This window comes from Lemur catta, chromosome 14, assembly GCF_020740605.2.
Source record: "Lemur catta isolate mLemCat1 chromosome 14, mLemCat1.pri, whole genome shotgun sequence".
Classification (NCBI taxonomy): domain Eukaryota; kingdom Metazoa; phylum Chordata; class Mammalia; order Primates; family Lemuridae; genus Lemur; species Lemur catta.
The window spans coordinates 28,146,430-28,168,124 of NC_059141.1; the positions used below are offsets into that span (position 1 = coordinate 28,146,430).

The window sequence follows — 21,695 nt, forward strand, 5'->3', positions numbered from 1 at the left end:
ACCTTGTCCTTCCAAAGTGCTAAAATTACAGGCATGAGCCACTATGCCTGGCCTTTTTTTATTTTATTATTATTATGGAAAAATTTACACAATTATATTTGTAATGTCTAGGCATGCATGAAGAGTCTTATAATTGTTACTGTTCTGAATTTTTTTTTGAGAGAAGGACCTACCTACATACACATAACTATTAATTTTTTAGCTTTAATTACAAGATTCTGTAGTATGAAGTCATTTTGAGTTTGTTCTTAGAGCAGTTATACTTTGTATATGTCTGTTTTAGATAATTGAATGTGGGTTTCTAATATCTAGAACAGTTTTAACTAATAAAAGTTAAACTGAAAGAACAAATATTATTGTTTGAAACTGTATGAGTTTGAAATTTGTGACAGAAAAACTGGTTTAATTTTACTTTCACTTAGCAGACCTCATTAGTAGTATAAATGAGATTACAGGTAAACTATTTAACTGTTTTCAATCATCCGTCATAGACTCCTTACAGATTATGCTTGTGTGTTTGTTAAATCTAGTTCCCTGTGAGTTTCTTAAGGTGGACATGCTTTGTTTAGTTCAGAGTACTATATAGAGTTGAAAACAAAGGAGAATATTTAAATCAGAATGTCCTTTTCATTAATTAATATGAATTATTGTGGGTTTATTAAAAGTTAAGAATATGAGCTCTACAGTCAGACTGCCTGGGTTTGCATCCTATTTCTGTTACTTTCTTTCCCTTTGCCTTAGTTTTCTTATCTACAAAATAGGTCTAATGATAGTACCTGTCTTATATGATTTTTGAGAGGATGATGTATGGGAATACATACAAAATTCTTAGCTATCATCATTATTAATTATCAGAAGAACATTATTTTATCACTTAAAGTTCTTGGATATTTGCAAATAAAGGAATATTTAAGGGGAAATCTAATTTCTTTCAGAGATCATTGAAGATCCTGTTCGAGAGCTGACCATAGAAGAACATTTGATTGAGAGGAGGAAGAAACTACAGGAGAAGAAACTGCATATTGCAGCCTTGGCATCTGCTATATTATCAGATCCAGAAAGTAATGTAGGTAATATTAGTTTCTTTAGGTTCTGTATATTAGGTATGGTATAAACGTCTAATATATTAAGAGTCTCTTGTTTCCTATAAGGATGCACTAAAAGCAAAGGTATTAAATAACCATAGTAGCTGGGTTAGAATAAAAGAGTAGACAGAATCTTAGCTTAATCCTATGTCTGAACTTAATTTCTTTTGTGATCTTAGAAAAGTCACTGAAACTCTCTTGAGTCTTATTTTCCTCATCTTTCATATGAAGATATGGACTTACTGTCCATGTCTTAACCACTCTAATAGTGGTTAAGTCTATAAAAATTAATCATATTAGAGAGGAGGAACCTTCTTGCAGATTTGCTTGACTGACCTATAGAATTTTTTTTTCTTTTTTTGAGACAGGGTCTTGCTCTGTTGCCCAGGCTAGAGGGCAGTGGTGCGATCATAGCTCACTATAACCTCGAATTCCTGGGCTCAAGCAGTCCTCTTGGGTCAGTCTCCTACGTAGCTGAGGCTACAGGCACATGCCACCACGCCTCGCTGATTTTTCTATTTTTTTGTAGAGATTAAATCTCACAGTGTTGCCCAGGCTGGTCTTGAACTCCTGGTCTCAAGCAATCCTCCTGCCTCAGCTTCCCACAGTGCTGGGATTACTGGCACTATAGAGTTTTTGATAAGGAACATGTTACGTAGAAGTCAGTGAAATTAGTTCAGGAGTATTTGTCAGTGGAAAATATCTTAAGTGAAATAGAGCCAGAATTATGAGTTATTGGGCCATGTGTATAGTAGTGGAAGTAGTGATAATTACAACACTTGAGGTTCAGTTTTGGCCCTGCTAAGTATAATAGTATCTGTGAGACTTTGGGTAAGTGATGTTACCCAAGACTCACTTTCTTCATCTCGAAAAACGGGATGGTGTCTATTTCAAAACTTTATTGTGGGGATTAAAGGATAAAAATATATGAAGTTACATAAAGTGATACTATTATTCTTGTTATGTAAGTGTCCAACATCTTACTATGACAAGTATTTGTGTACTGAATGATAAAATAGATTATTTACAGAAAAAATTTCATGTGGGTATGCTTTGGAGTGGTACTTGTCATTTTCTAATAAAGTGAGGGGAAGATCTAGTGCAGAATAAAGAGGGGGGATTTGAAATTCTTGTATTATCTCATTTAATCATTATAAAACCATGGAGATAAGAGCTGTTGATGTCTATCTGTAGCTAAAACATTGACCCTTAAAAACCTAATGATCTGTTCCAGATTTTAACAGCCACTGGATTAGGACCCAGGCCTTCTACTCTGGAGGCTTATGCTCATTCACACAATTTAGGGATAGCAAGTAGGTGGTGGCATATTTGTCTTCCTAGCAATGGTAAACATTGCTGACCTACCAGAACCTACCTTCTTAAGCTATTACTGCATCAGGCAATAGTAGTTCATCAGAGCAATCACATTAATTGAAACCGATTTTTTACGTCTGCATTACATCATCATAGGCAAATATTATCTCTGTATGAGTTTTGTTGAAGCCAAAGTTAATGTGCCTATATTATATTTAATTCCCAATTAACTCATGTGTATGTGAATAATATATTTGATGTATATAACATTTTGTTATATGTCAAAAAGTGATTTTAGAAAAATAGGACACGCATACTTGAGAAAAACTCAGAGAATTTCTAAAAATAGGTAAATTAACAAATTTAAACTTTTATTAAAAAGTCTATTTTTTCTAACTACATAACAAAAAGATGATTACCTTATAACTTTAGTGGTTTATCTGTGGGTAATGTGAGCAGTATCTGGAGTTCTGTATGACTTGACTAAACTGTCAGTCATTGTGTGAATTCCACTTGTGCCAGATATAGGGCTGTTGTCTTTTGATCATAATTGTTTTGCCATGACTTCTCTAGCCTAATAAGTTATTTCTTTAACAGATTAAAAAATTGAAAGAATTACGTTCCATGCTGATGGAACAGGATCCTGATGTGGCTGTTACTGTTCGAAAGCTGGTGATAGTTTCTCTGATGGAATTATTTAAAGACATTACTCCTTCGTATAAAATCCGACCCCTTACTGAAGCAGAAAAATCTACCAAGGTAAGATCAGATATAATTATTATATAAAATAAGCTGAGAATTTGGAGAACTAGGGATGGGAGAAACAGTAGGATTGTTTTTTGTTTCTTTGTTTTTTATAGCACTGGGCATATAGTAGGCACTCATTTTGTGCTAAGTTTTGGGTTTTAATATTCTGATTTTAAAAAAATGATTGATCTTTTTGGCCTTTTCAGATGCGCAAAGAAACTCAAAAGTTGAGAGAATTTGAAGAAGGCCTTGTTAGCCAATACAAATTTTATTTGGAAAATCTGGAGCAAATGGTTAAAGGTATGTTAAACATATCTTGAAAGCATGTAACATACTTAGCTTTGATCACGAATGTGAATTCTATACAGTGTTCTGTGTTGTGTAGTGAGAAGCAGGTATAGTGTATGGACGGGGCAGAGTCTAGAGTCAGAGTTCCTGGGTTTAAATCCTGGCTTCACCACTTATTACCTATGTGATGGTAAAATTACATAGTCTTTTTGTGAGTTAGTTTTCCTATTTATAAATGGGAATAATAATGGCACTTAACCTCACAGGACGATAAATTTATAAAGTGCTTAGAGTTGTGCCTAGCAGGTACTAGGCATTATATTTTTCAGCTTTTAGTATTATTGTTGCTGCAGTCCCTTACCTAGTAAGGAGTTGTATGCTTGTTGAATTTATGAATAATTGGGATGTATTCTACTGTTATTTATTTGGAAACACCAGAGTCAGAGAAGGATAACTTGAAATGGATGTTTGAGTGTCTTGAAAATGGACTTATGAGTCATTTATTCAGGATGATAAACTCTTCTGTTAAATTCTTTTTCTCTTTCTTCAGAAAAGGAAGGGTATAGGAAAAATTGGGGTGTGAATAGGGAAGGGATTTAGTTGCCTAGGCCAGGAGCTTTCATTTGACCTAGTTGGGCTCATTTACTCCACTCATTTACTAAGGATCATCCAGTTGCTATCAGCTGGAAAAGGACTACCAAATCCTGTTGGCCCAATGAGGGGGTGAAGGTGGTGGAGTATAGTTGTTAGGTGGGGGTGGGTGGCATGGATATTGCTTTGGTGCTCTGGTGTCCTAGCTGGAACTGGTGAGACACATATGTCATTTTTTAAAAAATGTAGCCACGCTAGAAAAAAGAGTAAAAGGCAAATTAATTTTAATTGTAAATGATATATATCCAAATTATCATTTCAACATGTAATCAGTTTTAAAAATTAGTATGATGTCTTACTGCCACTCACATTTGGCTAATAGCCTGTGTATTGGACCTTTTCTAAGCAGATTGAACTATGATGAAGTCTCTAAGGTTTTTTTTTTTTTTTTGGTGTGGTAAAATATACATTTATTGTAAAAGAAAGCCAACTAGTTTAAGTTTTGACCAATTAGTAAAGTGAGTAACAACTGCAGTTATCTTTTGATTAGACTGGAAACAAAGGAAGCTGAAGAAAAGTAATGTAGTTTCCTTGAAGGCATACAAAGGACTGGCAGAAGTGGCTGTGAAGAGCCTGTGTGAGCTATTGGTGGCACTACCTCATTTTAACTTTCACAACAACATCATTGTATTGATTGTCCCCCTCATGAATGACATGTCGAAATCGGTAGGTTACTCTAAATGATTATTGCTGTTGTCCTCAATGGAAAATTATAGAGCATGTGACTTTTTTCCTCCCACCAAATTCTTTTGGAGCTGTTATTTATTGGTAAAATAGTGTCAATTTATTAAACTCTGCCTCTTTAAGAAAGTTATTTGAACATAAGTCTAGTGCTGTGGTTTTCAACAGGAAGCAGTTTTATCCCCCTAGGGAACATTAGGCAATGTCTACAGACATGTTTTATTTTTTCTTATTTTTTATTATTTTATAGACAGAGTCTTGCTGTCTTGCCCGCTGAATGCAGTGATGTGATCGTAGCTCACTGCAACCTCGATTGAACTCCTGGGCTCAAGCAATCCTGCTTTAGCCTCCCAAGTTGCTTGGACTACAGGCACATGCCAGCACACCTGGCTAATTTTCAAAAATTTTTTTGTTGAGACGGGTATTGCTGTATTACCTAGACTGCTCCTGAACTCCTGGCCTCCTCAAGTGATCCTCCCACCTTAGCCTCCCAAAGTGCTGGGATTTCAGGTGTGAGTGCAGACATTTTTGAATGTCATGACCTTGGTGGTGGGGGAGTGTTACTATTGGCATTTAGTGGATAAAGGCCAGGAAAGCTTTTAAACATCCTACAATGCACAGGACAGCTCCCCAACAAAAAAGAATTATCTCGCCCAAAATGTCAATTATCTTACCCAAAAGTGCTGAGGTTGAGAAACACTGGTTAAGAGTAACATTTTATTTTTCAGATATCTGACATATGTTGTGAGGCAGTAAAGAAACTCTTTAAACAAGATAAATTAGGCCAAGCTTCTCTTGGTGTAATTAAAGTGATTTCTGGTTTTGTGAAGGGCAGAAATTATGAAGTTAGGCCAGAGGTAAGTATTTCTTTTCTTACTCTGTATTGTATTTGTTTTTAAATTACCCAGTTAATTTTCAATTGTCATGAGGAATTTAATCTTTATAGAAGTGTAAAAAGCAGAAGTACTCAAATATCTTAAATGCAAGCAGTGTTAACAGTTTGACATTGTATCCTTCTAGATGTTTTCCTGTGCAGATGTAGGTGTATATGCTTGCTTATATTTTAAAAGAAAACCTGAACCTATACTATGAAAACTGTTTTGGAACTTTTTGTTTTTTATATTTTGAACTTACATGTAGGGTTATCGCATTCTTTCTAATATTTGCCATAGTATTCCATTATGTAAATATATAGCTCCCTACTTGATAGACAGCTGAGTGGTTTCTAGATTTTTTCTGATTTATAGTCAGTGTTGAAGAGAACATTTTGGCCGTGTTATTTTTTTCATATTGTGTGAGTATTCTCTGAATTACATTTCTAAAGTGTAGATACTAGATTCAATAGTAATCATGTTTAAGCACTTGAGAGAAAATGTCAAATTGTCCTCCAGAGACATTTTATCACTTATGTTCCCACTAATGATATGAGTGTCATTTCCTTGCTACCTACCCAGAATGTTACCCTTTAGTCTTTGTTAGTCTTATTGGTGAAAAGCTATATGTATATATGTATATATTACATTACATATATGTTTATTTGTACATCTTTATTGTAGTGAGGTTTTGCTTCCTTCTATATATTTATTACTCATTTGAATTTTTTGCCTGTTTCTATTATTTTTCAATTTTTCTCCTCATTTATTTATTTATTTTTAATGACTTGCAATAATTTTTTAGTACATATCCATTTCAATAACTATCTGCTATGTGCCAGGCACTATTCTATTATAGGTCCTGGGGATAAAATAATAACAAAAGAAATAAAACTGTGTGTTTATGGAGCTTACATTGTATAGTAAGAATGTCAACTCTTCGTTATGTATGTGCAAATTTTTCTCTATTACCCTGCCTTTTAATTTTGCATTAAGCCTTAGATATGAGGTTGTATTTTTGTCATGCATGGAGCCTACTCAATCTCTAGATTTATAGGTTTTCTCCTCCCAGATTTATAATTTTAATTTTTATATTTAAATGTTTAAGCCATTTGACATCTTTCTGTGTGGCATGAATGCAGTTTTAATATATATTTAATATATAATGAATATATATTTTATATATAGTTAATATATTAAATATTTATATTATGTATGTATTTGAAATAGACAGTTATTCCATCATCATCTTTTTCTAATTTAAAATGCTGCCTTTATTGTATACTGAATTCCTACCCACACAAAATTTTATTTCTGAACTCTTCTGTTCTATTGAGTCAGTCAGTCCCCTGCAAGTACAATATTATTATAATTCATGTAGCCGTATATCTATAGTTTATTTGGGTATCTGGTAGGGTAATACTGATCTGAATGGGCATAACTGATAAAAGACATGGACCATTACCTTTTCTCCAAAGTAGTCTTAGTTATTTTTGTATGACTCCAGATGGAATTTAGAATCCAGTTTTTACTTCCTTCTCTCAAAATAGTCCACGCAAAGAATCTGATTGGAATTGATTTAATGTGTAGATTAGTTTGGGAGAATTAAAATATTTACAGAATTGATTTTTTTCTCTTCAAGAATATCATGTAGCTTGCCATTTATTTAAGACTTATTTTTTTAATTTTTATTTTTTTAAAGACAGAGTCTTGCTCTGTTGCCCAGCTGCCCAGGCTGGGGTGCAGTGGTGCGATCATAGCTCATTGCAGCCTCAAACTCCTGGGATTCAAGCAGTCCTCCTGCCCCAGCCTCTTGAAGTAATTAGAACTACAGGCATACACTACTGTGCCTGGCTAATTTTTTAAAAGTTTTTATAGAGATGAGGTCTCATTATATTTCCCAGGTTGATCTCAAACTCCTGGCCTCAGGTGATCCTTCTGCCTTGGCCTGCCAAAGTGTTGGGATTATAGGCACGAGCCACCGTCCCTGGCTGAGACTTATGTTAAGTGAAGCTTTATAGTTTTCTTCATTTGGGTCTTATATATTTTTATTAAACTTATTTTTAGTAATATAGTATTGGTTGTTAAGCTGATATTTTCTAATGTTTTATTTCCTAATTTCACAGTCCTTTGCCATCAAATCGCTTTTAGTCATTAAAGGTAATAATTTGAGTCACTAAAATTATAAATATTGGGTTTAAGGAGCAGAGAATATTCAGAATCTTTATTTAGAATTATAGAGTGATCAGATAATAAGGCTTGAACATGAAACTCAACCATAGGGAAACTCTTAGATTTTAGTGATGCTAGAAGAAAAACTACATCCTTTAATTTGGAGTTATTTTTCTTTCATTGGTGGATGATATTTTATGACCACATAGAATACCTACAAAATATTTGCAATTGATCTTTCTGCTACCTAGAATGACTTCAGATTCACTCTTTATGCCTTTAGTTATTCCTTGTTATCATTCTGTGCTTTTAGCTCTGTAATCTGAAATACTCAGCTTTCTTCCAAATATGCATATTGGAACATCCAAATAGTACAAACCTGTAGTTCTCAAGGTTTTGTTCCAGGAATGCTGCTGTGCCTGCAGGAGGTCAGTAGGGTGGTTTTTTCCAGAGAAAGTATAGGATTTTTAAACCCCTTTTGTTTTTTGTGTTTAAATATGAGACTGGTTGCTGTAACACACAAAATACCAATTTTCGAATTATATAATAGTTTCTGAATTTTTGAAGGGCTTAAGGCAATAGTTGTTATTTTGGTCCCTGGATCAATATCAGCTGGGAATTAGAAATACAAATAAATGTCTGGGGCTCCACTTCAGACCTACTCTGGAGGTGGGGCCCAGCAATTTGTGTTTTAACAAGCCTTCCAGGTGATTCTGATGCTTGCTAAAGTTGGGGAACCATTGGCTTATAGGAATATAAGTTGTGTTCAGATTACTAACACTAGTCTTCATGTTATTATTTTATTGGGAGAAAAGGATGAAGATTAGTGCTGTTAACTGCAAAACTGAAGCAGGTTTGGTTGTGGCCTAGACCTTTTTCTGGTGTGTTTACCCTTCCTAATCCTATCCACCAATACCAAGTGATGTGTTCTTTCTTCCTTTAAACTCATTAAACTGCAAACAAAGTTTTGTATATTTAGCTAGCATTTAATAATGTCCTTTTGTGTATTTACTAGTGTTCTTTCATAGATATGTTACTGAATATGATTAGCAAAAAGATAATAGAAATTTGCATAAAATGTGAATAAAAGATGTTTCAAAGTTTTTTTGCATGAATGAAGAAAATAACATTGTTAAGTGCTTACTTTTCTATATAAAGTATTTGAGGGCAGTATAAATATTAAAATGTCTATTCGGTTTTTTTTTTTTTTAAATGTTAGATGTTAAAAACATTTTTGTGCCTAAGAATCAAGGAATTAGAAGTGAAAAAAGACACAGAGGACATTAATAAGCCAAAAAAGTTCATGACTTTCAAGGAAAAGAGAAAAACTCTATCAAGAATGCAGAGAAAGGTTTGGCTCATTTTTTTTGTTGCATTTAAATATTGTTTGTTTCATGTAATCTTAGATTAAAATCATAGTATAGGCACATGTAAATATAGTTACATCATAAATATAAAAATTTCAAAATCTCATATTTAGAGAATTTTACTTTTCCCGGTTAACTGCAAAGAAATGTTTTCCTAAATCAGTTGGGACTGAAAATTATTGGCAAAGAGAGGAAAGATATTTTTGACAGGCTGGCCTTTTAGATCAGTTTAGAATTGTGATACACAGATTCCTTCCTTAACAGAAAGGATGCATTCATGTGAATTTGGCAGCAAAGTGAGTTTCTGTTAATTGACTCATGTTTCTTTATTGGTTTATATTTTAAACTTAGGTTGAAATTCCAGACCCTTGTTTGTTTACTGAGACTTTGGAAACATTCTTCTTGTTTTTTTTTTTTTTTAAGAAATGGGACTAATAATAGTACCTACCCTGCCCTACAGGGTCATTGTGCAGTTTAAACGAGATGATGTATGTAAAGCGCCTGGAGTTCACAACACTGGGTGTGCTTTATAAACATTAGTTGTTAGTACCACTGCCATCATTTTTATTCTTATTATCACTTCTTAAAACGTTTCTAAACAATTTATTAGAGTTATCAAGTTGCTTGTAAAAACAAAACAAAAAAGATAATTTCCAGGGGTATTCATCTTTGAATGGGTATAATAAATTTTGAAAACATGATAAAAGTATCAAAATAGACTTAATAATTGTAAACAAAGTTAAATATTTTAATTATTTATACTATCCTAATATAAGTTGGATATCTGTTAGGAACAGCGAGTATACAGCTGTGGTGGGGAAACAAAGACCCATTAAGAACATGGCAGCCTTTAACAGCTTCTCATGAGAGAAGGAAACTATTCTTCAGTCAGTCCCCTGTGCCTTAGGTAGCATAGCAACCATTGTTTGCTCTTACAGCATTAGGATATGGGGGGAAAATGGTTATTTTATTGAATTTCTATATAGTATCTGGTTTTATGCATTATATGTAAATGTGATTAGGAAGTATTGATGATTGGCTTCCATGTTATAGGTGATTTAACACTAGGAATTATTTGGGGGCCCAGCATGTTCTTTTGTTTATTCTTTTTTAAACATTTTGATTGATGGCCCGGTGCAGTGGCTCACATCTGTAATCCCAGCACTTTGGGAGGCCAAAGCAGGAGGATCACTTGAGGCTACGAGTTTGAGACCAGCCTAAGCAACAGAGTGAGATGCCATCTCTACAAAAAATAGAAAAATCAGCTGGACATAGTGGCATACACCTGTAGTCCCAGCTACAGGCTGTGACAGGAGGATTGCTTGAGCCCAGCCCACTTTGAGATTACAGTGAGCTATGACGATGCTCTGCACTCCAGCCCGGGCAATAGAGGGAGACTCTATCTCAAAAAAAAGAGAGAGAGAGAGAAAAGAAAAAAAATTGAATTGAAATTACAGAAAATAACATATCCCATGTATCTACCATTCACGATGAACAAATATTAATAGACTTACTTTATCCTTGAAAAGAAAGAAACCATTGGTGAGAGAGTAAGAATCCTCATTGTTTCTCTCTCCATCTCATTCTTCTGTCTTTTTCCCAAGGAGGCAGCCACCATCATTAATTAGGTTTGTGTATACTTTTTATCTGTTTTTCTGCTTTTGCTTATTTGCATTCATAGACAATATGTGGTATTGTATGTGTTTTATAATATTTACGTATTCTGCCTCTGCTTTTTTCACTCAGTGGTAGGTACTCTTATTAGATTTTTTTTTTTTTTCCAGTGGAAGAAAGCAGAAGAGAAACTAGAACGAGAGCTTCGGGAGGCAGAAGCTTCAGAGAGTACTGAGAAAAAACTTAAACTTGTGGGTAGTTTCACATTCTGTTATGCTTTTAAAATGTTTTTTAAATGATTTAAACTATAAATGTATTGTTTCAACTTATATAATTTTGGTTTATTTGTGAGGTTTTGATATGTGATTTTTGTGATGTGCAAGAAGCTATAATGTGATCAGTGCTTGTTTTATGAAATCACAGGTTGCGTATCTTTATTCTATTTTATTAAAGTTCCATAGATTGAATTGTGGGGAGGGGTGGAAAGGGATAAAAGAAGGTTAAACTTTGGAAGTCATAGTTTTGCTAACTCAGAAGAAAGCATTCCAGCTTATCCTAAAGTCATTTTGTCTATTTCCTCTGCCAGCACACAGAGACTCTGAATATTGTGTTTGTAACCTACTTCAGAATATTGAAGAAAGCCCAGAGGTCACCTCTCCTGCCAGCAGTTCTAGAAGGTCTTGCCAAGTAAGGGCTGTGTAGGTTGAAACCTTTTAGGTTCTTTCTAAATAGATAAGACCAAAGTAACCATGAATTTTAAATAGGGTTTACTTGATCTTAGTCAAAAGGCCGTGAAACAATAAATAGGGTTCACTAATCATGACCCATTGTCCTCAGTTCTCATTCATTTTTTATTTGTCACCAGTCTTCCCTTGAAACTGTTCATAACAATTGTTTTTTTTGGTTTTCTCATCTCAGACCTTTTATTTTTAAAATCTCCTTTACTAACTGCTTCCTTCTGCTTACCAAATTCTGGGTGTCTCCAAGGTTCATCTCTTGTTCTTGGTTCCATTTGCACTGTGTAGTTAGTTATCCATCGTTATAGTTTGATCTTGAACTCCTGGCCTCAATTGATCTTCCCGCCTTGGCCTTCCAAAGTGTTGGGCTTACAGGCATGAGCCACTGCACCCAGCTGTTATAGTTTGAGTGGATCATGCAAATGACTCTTAAATCTATTTTAATCTAGCTGCACATCATCTCTCTAGTTCCGTGTAATCTGTTCCTGCTAAGATAGCTCTTTTTGTATATTCTGTCAACACTGATGACCTTGTCATGGGTGTTAGCCAGAATAATTGTTGTCATGATAGCTTTCACAATTATCTGGGGTAGTATCCTGTAGAACAGCAGTCCCCAACATATGTGGCACCAAGGACTGATTTCATGGAAGACAGCTTTTCCACGGACCGGGGGTGAGGGGGTTGGGGTATTGTGGGTAGTGGGGAGGATGGTACAGAGCTCAGGTGGTGATGCACAGCCTGTTTCCTAACAGGCCGGTGTCAGGCTGTGGCCTAGGGGTTGGGGACCGCAGCTGTGGAACATTGCTCTCCAGTAGAAATATAATATGAACTATGTATGCAATTCCAAATTTTCTGTTAGCCACATTAAAAAGGTAAAAAGAAATAGGTAAAATTTAATTTTAATGTATTTTATCAAATTTGATTTATCTAAATTATTTTAACATATAGGCAGTATTAAGCATTAATGAGATATTTAGCATTCTTTTTTTCCATAACATGTCTTTGAAAACTGTTGTATATTTAACATTTAGAGCACATTTCAATTTGGACTAGCTACATTTTAAGTGCCTAATAGCCACATGTGGCTAGTGACTACTACTGTTGGACAGTACGACTTTAGAAATAGAGTTAGAAATGAGACTAGTGGCTGGAAGATAAAGAAAAGGCAAGTTCTGTTCACTGTGAGAAAGTACTTTCTAATGACTGGAGCTATTTGGCAGTGGGATGCATTTCCTCATATGGTAATGTAGTCCTTGAAATTGAAAATCTTCAAAGAGAGGCTGGTCAGAAAAGAGATTATTCCTAGAATGCATAGGACCTGCTGTTTGTTTTTTTAATGACCAATTCCTTTATTTAAAAAAGTTTTTTTAACAATACAAGCTCATTTTAAAAGTTCAAGTAATGCAGAAGAATATGAAATTTAAAATCACGAGTTTCCCCTCCCATATATATATGCAGGTCTGTCTGCCTGCCTTTCACACAAGTTGAATTATGCTGTAACTTGCTCCTGTAACTTGCTTTTTTTGGTAAACAGTTACTTTGGGTATCTTTCCATGTTAGCATGTATAGGTTACTTAATTTGTTTAAAGTTCATAATACTCCATTTTATGGATATGTAATACTTTATTTGGTCAGTCCCCTGTGTTGCACTGGAAATGCTTCTATACCTTCGTGTACTTGTGTGCATGTATTGCCAGATCAAAGGATATGCTAATTTTAAATTTTGATAAATACTGCCAAATTCCTTCTCCAAAAAGTTGTACTAATACTCATGGAATATATCACTTCTAGGGTCTTGTTCTAAGATTTACATAGGGTCCAAGATTCTTCACTAATATTGAAGAGATATCCTGACTTATTTCAATGCCTAATATAGTATGAAGAGTACTCTCACATTTGGTAGCTCAGATGATTCTTTCTCTTTAACCCTATTTGGTGTTCTTAGTTATTTCTAGAAATAGAGGTCCAGGACAGTCAAGTGACATTTACCTAGTATCACATAGGTAATTAATAACAGAGCCTGAGCTAGATACTAGGTCCAGTATTCTTTCCATTTTACATTTAAAGCTGTCATAGGGTCCATATTCTTATAAATTGTAGAATCTTTCCTTCTTTCTCTCTTCCCACCACTCTACCACCTGTTTTCTTTCCTTCTTTTTTTTTTTCCTTGAACTCCTGGGCTTAAGCAGTCCTCCTACTTCAGCCTCTGGAGTAGCTGGGACTATAGTCTCATGCCACCATGCCTAGCTAAGTTTTAATAGAGACAGGGTCTCTTGCTTTGTTGCCCAGGCTGGTCTTGAACTTCTGGCTCCAAGTGATTCTCCCTCCTCTGCCTCCCAAAGTGCTAGGATTATAGGCGTGAGCCACTGTGCACCCGGCCCCACCACCTGTTTTCTTAGAAGCTGATGCTGCTGTTTCTTTTATGACTTAGAGTAGTGCTGGACACATAGTAAACTTTCCTCAGGAAGTTGTTGGCTCTTAGCAACGTCTTTCTCAGGGCAAAAGTATTTTTTAAGTATTTTTAGTCTGTTTAGTGCCTCATTATTCTTACTGAGTAGAGTGTCCAACAGTGTCTGAATTGTCAAAAAGCCCAACCTGAATTAATGACAAATATCGATAATTGCCATTATCTCCATCATAGCTAACATTTGAAATAAGGAATATTAAAAATATAGTTTTAAAGTCAAGCTTAATTTTTACCTGCTTTATTTCTGCTTTTAGGTTATCTGTTAATTCAGTTTTGTTTGATTCTAGGTTTGCTCACCTTATAAATGTGGAGTTCTTTGATGATTTATTGGTAGTTCTTCATACTCTCATTGAGTCTGGAGTAAGTAAACTCTATTAATGAATTACTTCTTTAAAGATATAAATGGTAATTATCATTCTTTATATATATATATATTTTTTTAAAGGACCTAAGCTATCAAGAAAGTCTTCACTGTGTCCAGACTGCTTTTCATATACTTTCTGGACAAGGTAATAAGATATTTTTTTAATGAAATTTTGTTTGCTTTATCTTTGAAGGTATAACGTATGTAACTGTTGTTTATTGTTATTTCAAAGGTGATGTTCTGAATATTGATCCAATGAAATTCTATACACATCTCTACAAAACACTGTTCAAGTTACATGCAGGTATGTATGTTTAAATAATGTTTCCTTAATACTTATTTATCTTCTAAGAATGTGTTATGACCAGAATTGTAGTCAATGACAAATGAGAAATAGGATCTGGTACATAACATGCCATGCATCTGTATTTAATCTTATGTAAGAGTTGGAGAGGGAGAACTTTTGGAATTGACCAGAGATGCAGTAGATACAGCCCACTGCATCCCCTTAGCAGTACAGCATTACCTTACTGGTTAGGGAAATGGTTTGGGACAGTACAGCGGTTCATCTTGGGTTTTTCTGGAGTTAAGTGAAGTTGCATAATAAAAAAATAATGAGAACAGCCTTGAAGAATATGTCTGCTGTTTTAGGTGCTACCAATGAAGGTGTTGAGACTGTACTCCAGTGCCTTGATGTTATGCTGACTAAGCGCCGAAAGCAAGTTTCTCAGCAGCGAGCCCTCGCCTTCATCAAGCGCCTTTGTACCCTTGCTCTTCATGTTCTTCCAAATTCAAGTATTGGCATTTTGGCAACTACCAGAATATTAATGCATGTGAGTAGTGATACAGATGAATAGAGCCAAGTGCTTATAGTGCAGTGATTTTTTTTGTTTCATGTGTGTCTTTTTTGCCATTTTACATTATCATTTTAATTAGAAAAGTAATTCACACTTGTAACAAAATCAGGTGACAAAAGAAGTACATAAAATTATGAAAGGGAAAGCATTCTATAGCTATTGACATTCTCCTAGGGTGCCATTAGGTGGGGATCCATTTATTATTTGGTGGGTATCCATCCAGATGAATTTTTAAAAATTTATGTATAAACACATACACTACACACACCCACAAACAAGACAACCTTTTTTAATGGAAAGTGGATTGTGCTGTACTTTATCACTCTGTAGCTTATTTTTTTAGCGCTTAATTGTGGTAGACACATTTTCATGTCACTGTAAATATCATTACTTTACCTCTGTAATGACTGTCGAGTTTATTTGGTTCTTTGTTTAACTAATACTTATATAGTTCTAACTATGTCCCTGCCACGGTTAGAAATGCTTTATAAAAATAAACTCACTTAATTTTTATGATTCTGAGGTAGCTACTATTAGTGTTCCCATTTTACAGATGGGAAAATTGAGATCCAGAGAGGACATGGTACTACTAGTAAGTGGTAGAGGTGGGATTCTAATCTAGGCAGTCTGGCTTTTACGCTTCTTTCTGTTTCTCTTGATGGATATACGTTATTTCTTTTTTTGCTATTACAAATGATGCTATAGTGAATATCTTTATACATGTATATAACTGTTTCTGTAGGATTCCTTAAAAGTGGGACTACAGGGTAAAAAGAATACATTTTCTTTTGCAGGATAAAATATATTCTATTCAAAGCAAGCCAAGATAAAACATTCATTTGTAATTCTTGCTCTTGTGTGATATAAATTTAAATTGTTTTTTATTAAAACTAGATATAAAGATGTTATAGCTCTTAATACAACCATAAATTTAAATGCAAACACAAGCACAGACCAGTAATATCCTTTAAATTAACAATGTTAATTTAATTAATCCTCCTTTTTATGTGACGTTTTTGCAGACTTTCCCAAAAACAGATTTGTTACTTGACAATGAATCTCAGGGAAGTGGGGTTTTCCTCCCTGAGCTGGATGAGCCCGAGTACTGTAATGCTCAGAACACGGCGCTGTGGGAATTGCATGCCCTGCGGGTAAGAGGAGTCCTGGGTTGGTTGGTTGGTTTGGTATGTGAGTGGCTTTTTTTTTTTTCCCAGTTTTTCCGTTAATAGTTATTATTTCCAGAGTACTTAATTATGTTACATATTTTGTTCTGTGGCTGCCTTTTTTAGAATTCTTGATTTAATATGTGATATTTTACTTTTACTATTCTTTAAGCTATTGAGGTACATTTTCTAAGGAAGCAGAAAATGACATTTTGTGGAAGATTCATTGAAATCTTTCCCTAACGCTATTCAGAATAGAAGAGGATTTGTTATCAGGTACATTTGTATTGAGTCCTATCCAAGGATACTTCAGTAGGCCCAGTTTCAAGATGGTTTCATCTATATAGCGATCCTACATTATGGGCAGCATTAGAGTGAGATGTATAAAAAATATAAGTGTCAGGTAACCTGTTGTAAACTAACTTTTTTCACTCTGAAATAGAAATTGCTTTTCTTTTTATACTATAAAAGCAAGATTAAGCTATGTCACTAATGATTTGGTCATTAAACAGATCTGTGTTTCAATCCTGTGAACAAAGATAGTATTATTTCTGTAGGTATGTGCTTCTAATGGATTACATATACTGTACATATGTACATATATATATTTTTAAATGGTTTAATTTTGTTAAAATCTTTGCTGTAGTTAGTGTTTTGTGAAGTACTGATCTGTGGAAACTATGGTTGACTTGTTTCTTCTTCAGAGACATTATCATCCCGTAGTGCAGAGATTTGCATCTCACCTGATCGCCGGAGCACCTTCTGAAGGCTCCGAAGCACTCAAACCGGAGTTGAGCCGAAGGTAGTATATAGTATTGCCTTATTCTAAAACTACAGAATTCAACTGATGGCCATTACTATGAGAGTCTGTTTTATAAAGTAATATATTACAAAATGTGAAGTGCCAGTTGGGTATCTGGATTTGGTCTTACTTCATATTCCTGAATTGTTTTAAAGAGAAAACATGCTGGCTGTGATTTTATTAGTTTTGATAATCACCTAAAACATTTCTTTAAATCATGAAAAGTTTGATACATATAAAAAAGTAGAAAGAATAGTATAGTGAATCCCCACCATTACCCAGGTTCAACAATTAATAAAATATCATCATATTTGCTTTATGTGAAGACAAACCACGAGACAACCAAAGTGAGCTTCCTTCCTTCCTCTTTTTCTTTTCTTGGTGTGTTTTTTTTTTTTTCTTTTAATGATCCTGTTAGGGCAAGAAAGGGAGAAAATGAGGAGACAGTAGAAAAGAGGTGCTTTGGAACACTGCCACCCAGAGGGGCAGCAGTTCACCCTTGCAGGAGTGCCTCCTGACCTACAGGAAACTTGGATGGGTACTTCCAGCAGAGACAGGGTCTCACTGTGTTGCCCAGGCTGCAGTGGTGTGATCATAGCTCACTATAGCCTTGAACTTACAGGCTGAAGGTATCCTCCTGCCTCAGCTCTTGAGTAGCTGGGACTATAGGCAGGTGTCAACATGCCCAGCTAACTGAACTTTTTATTTTGAAAATTTTCACAAGTACAGAAAAGTTAAAAAAACACTAATTATCTTTTTTCACATAAAATCAGTTAGGAAATACTTCAGTTATACAGAAAAGAAGGGAAAATGGTATGAAAGATAACATGGTGTTTTAGTCCGTTTATGCTGCTATAAAAAATGCCAGAGACTGGGTAATTTATAAAGAACAGAAATTTACTTTCTTACAGTTTTAGAGGCTGGAAAGTCCAAAATCAAGGTATCAGTAGGTTTAGTTGACTGGTGGAGGCTGCTGTCTGCTTCCAAGATGGCACCTTGTTGCTGCATCTTACAGAGGGGAGAAACACAGTCCTCACATGGCAGAAGGGACAGGCGGAACAGGGCCAAAGGCCTTAATCCCATTCAGGAGGGAGGAGCCCTCATGTCCTAATCACCTCTTAAAGTCCTCACATGGGCCTATTGCGTTTCAACACGTAAGTTTGGGAGAGGACACGTTCAGACCATACCTCCTTGCAATGTACTCACCACTCAGAATTAACGTTTTGCTGTAGATTTTTCCCTTTGCAAGCTCACTGGTTTCTTTAATCAGTGACCTGTAGGTCAGGCTGATTTTCTGGCCTCTTGAGAGTTTGAACAAAAATTGAATTAGTTGTTGTCTTTGAAATACTGGAAGAATTCACCTAAAATTTATTTCCAGCTTCTCTTGAAATGCTGGAGATTTGGTAACAGTGGTCTGTATTTTTAAAGGCAGTAGGTCAGCTACTGCCCCTCTACATGAGACATGAATGTTACAGTTTTCCATAAACCCTTTCCTTCTGGGTAGGATAGAAATAACTTTTGGTATTATTAAATAATAAAATGGCCACTTACCTTTTCCTTCCCTCTAACTTCCCACTATCCCCCTTCCTTACCCTGCCCTTGTTTTTGAAAAGGGGGAAAAAGGGAGAAAACAGTTCTTTGTCACTCTTCTTTTTAACAATCAGTTTCCAGCATGTTTCCCTTAGCCATCTTGAACATTTGCCTCTTTTATGCCAGATGTTTCCTTTTCTGGAGAAAGATGAGGAATGGGTTTATCCCAGTGGCTTGAGAAAGGAGACTCATAGTGACCTTCTGCAGAATGGAGCTTCGGATGTGAGCCTAATCGCAACCTTTGTAGGCCCTTGCCCATCTCCTCAGGAGAATGTGAATTAACCCCAAATTGTTAAGGATTCGTTTACATGCCAGAGATATAGATGTGTATTCTGTTCTGAATGGCCTCTGCTTGTGTTTCATCCAGGCCAAGAGCTAAAGGGTTGAGCTCTGTTTGAAGTCCATGAAGGGTAACTCCATGCTCCTTTGGCTGCCATGACTAGGTTAGACTTAGTTGCATATAATTCACATAACTATGATTGAGGATTTGATCACACTGAATTGGAGGTCTTCAGGTTCACTTTCTCTCTGTGCTCCTTGCCTATATTTCTAAATGTATACCAGACCGCTCTGAGGTGGATTTTGTTGAATAATATTGACATTACATGGGAATTTAGGATTTCTTTTAAGTGCATGGCTTGCTTAGTTTCAAATGCAGGACTATATTATACCTTAATATATGGATTTAGAAAAATTAGTCATTCTCTGGGTATAATCTAATTTTTTGAGTTACACAGATTTGGTATCTTTACATTTTTTTACATTTGTGATTATAGATCTGCTGCTGAACTTTTTGAGGCCTATAGCATGGCAGCAATGACATTCAATCCTCCTGTTGAATCTTCAAACTCCAAAGTGAAGGTTTGTGATAGTTTTCATTTTTTTAAAAGATGAAATAAAAACTAAATTAGTATGTCTGAGTAACTCTAACTCCAGCTTTTGCTTTATTGTTTTATAGGTAGGTTTTTTTTTTTTTCTCATGTTTAGGAGTTGATGGTAGGATGGAGGCATGAGGTTGGAATCTTCAGAAATGGTCATGAGACTGGTCATTCGATATAGGATATGCCCAAGATCTGACCAAGCATCTGTCACTGTTATGTTTCATGTGTTGGTGTCAGCTATTGCCATTTTCAGCTTTGCTCACAGCTTGGCTTTTGCTTATGGCATCCGTAACTTTTAACTTGTACTTTAATATTTTTCCAGAGTAAAGTGTTACAAGGAGATTCATTTTTGAATGAAGATTTAAATCAGCTAATCAACAGACATTGCAATGAGGTTGTTACTCAGTCGCCCCTGGATTTTACCAAATATTTGGAAACATCACTACAGTAGAAGAATGAAGAGTCAGTGGAATTTCTTATATATGTGTGTGTGTGCAGATTCACATAAAGATGAGTTGTTACCTCAGGACCTTTTCTTTTTATACAAGGAGAACTTCTTAAGAATGATGAGGAAGGGAAGGAAGAATTACCCTTTTTTGTACGGCACAGGGTTCTGCCCCAGATCTGAAAATGTCATTTTGTTAAGGAGATTGAAAGCCATTTCCCCCCCAGTATTTGGAAATTTCTTTCATTAAGATGCTGACTTTTTAAAACTTCATGTACATATTAAATTATAGTTTGAAAACCAAAATCTTACTGAAATGGACTGGATCTTACTGAAATGCAGTTGCTATATTAAAATTAGGGCATAGAGCACAGAAAAATCAAGACCGTGAGAATACTTTTTGCCATTTACCTACTGTTTATAACTAAATACTCTTTAAAATTAAATAGATATTATTTTTATTCCAACACTACAGATGGAAATAAGAAACATTTTAAATTTGAGTGAATATATTTTTATGAAGATTTTTGAGGAAAAATTGGACTCAGGTTTATTGGCTTTTGCTGATACACCTCAAGAAGTAAGCTAATTAGGCCTTTTTAAAAAGGAATGAGTATTTATTATGGCTACTTTCAAAGAAAGTTTGAAAGTGATTGAGTCTATTTGAAGTTCTTTGCATTTTCTCACATGCCCTGAAGGGTGATGGGGGAAGAGTTGCTCCAAGGCAGAAGAACCAAGTCCAAGACTTTACCATTCTGTTCCAGGGACAAAGGATGGGTACCCAGTGAGGGGCTCCCCTCTGCCCTCAACAGGTAAAATATGCTTTTTTTTTATAATTGTAAAGCAGTATTTTATGTAACAGCTATTCCCATATTCTAGGAATGGCCTATGAAATGCATGTTTCAGTGACCAGTTTATAAATATTCTCTACTGTGAATAGTTAAATAAAACAGCTGTTTTCTCTGTTTCCTATTTTTGTGATGAGGGAATTTTTTAAAAAAATACCCAGTAGTCCTACTAGATCTCTTATTGCTTCGAAGCCATAGAAGCCAATTATTTTGGCCTGGAGCTTAGACCTCTTTTTTCTGATGAAGTAAATGAAAATAGAAAATTCCTTTACCGTTCCAGCAGAGGGGGGGATATCTGCTTAACAGTACATGTCTGTCTTTTAGCATATTCTTACATGCTACACATTTTACACATTCTTAAAAGTGTTTCTGAGGTCAGACTTTTTCAGCTTGATGGTTTAATGGGAAAGGTATGATTCGACATTTAATATTTACTTTTAACTCACCTTTTAGATATAAAACAAAATCTAGGAATGTTATTAATATTTGTGTGGATAACCAAAGGTTCTGTCCCCATCAGAGCACAAGTGACCAATACATGTCATAAATCGTTTATTTTCCAAACATATACAAATACATTTGTACCTCAGTTTGGTAGCAGAGACTGTAGTTAAGGTGAAAAATCAGTTTAAAAATAGACCTGTGTTATGCTTTAACTTTCTTGTTAAAATAGAGAATTGCAGTAGGACTATAAAATTACTCACCTGGTATCTGAATATCCTATGTGAATTTGAGGATGAAATATATTTG

The 21,695-nt window shown here is 35.0% G+C and overlaps 1 protein-coding gene across 8 annotated transcripts in view; it reads left to right on the forward strand.

The window, feature by feature from the left end:
• NOC3L (NOC3 like DNA replication regulator) overlaps positions 1-21,695 on the forward strand; it is a 52,864-nt gene that overhangs the window by 14,805 nt on the left and 16,364 nt on the right. For 4 of the 8 annotated variants that reach the window (XR_006739308.1, XR_006739309.1, XR_006739307.1 and 1 more), the window contains exons 6-21: positions 936-1,066; positions 2,997-3,158; positions 3,353-3,446; positions 4,576-4,751; positions 5,495-5,623; positions 9,030-9,161; positions 10,962-11,042; positions 11,378-11,478; positions 14,283-14,355; positions 14,441-14,504; positions 14,592-14,663; positions 15,011-15,192; positions 16,239-16,367; positions 17,084-17,181; positions 19,548-19,632; positions 19,975-20,909. Coding sequence is in view for 4 of the 8 variants with exons in the window: in XM_045568891.1 (XP_045424847.1) it covers positions 936-1,066; positions 2,997-3,158; positions 3,353-3,446; positions 4,576-4,751; positions 5,495-5,623; positions 9,030-9,161; positions 10,962-11,042; positions 11,378-11,478; positions 14,283-14,355; positions 14,441-14,504; positions 14,592-14,663; positions 15,011-15,192; positions 16,239-16,367; positions 17,084-17,181; positions 19,548-19,632; positions 19,975-20,103 (1,838 nt within the window). In the remaining 4 variants the exon portion in view is untranslated. Of the gene's footprint in view, positions 1-935; positions 1,067-2,996; positions 3,159-3,352; positions 3,447-4,575; positions 4,752-5,494; positions 5,624-9,029; positions 9,162-10,961; positions 11,043-11,377; positions 11,479-14,282; positions 14,356-14,440; positions 14,505-14,591; positions 14,664-15,010; positions 15,193-16,238; positions 16,368-17,083; positions 17,182-19,547; positions 19,633-19,974; positions 21,583-21,695 lie in introns of those variants that run through there. The other 4 variants (XM_045568894.1, XM_045568893.1, XM_045568892.1 and 1 more) reach the window with 3 other exon arrangements.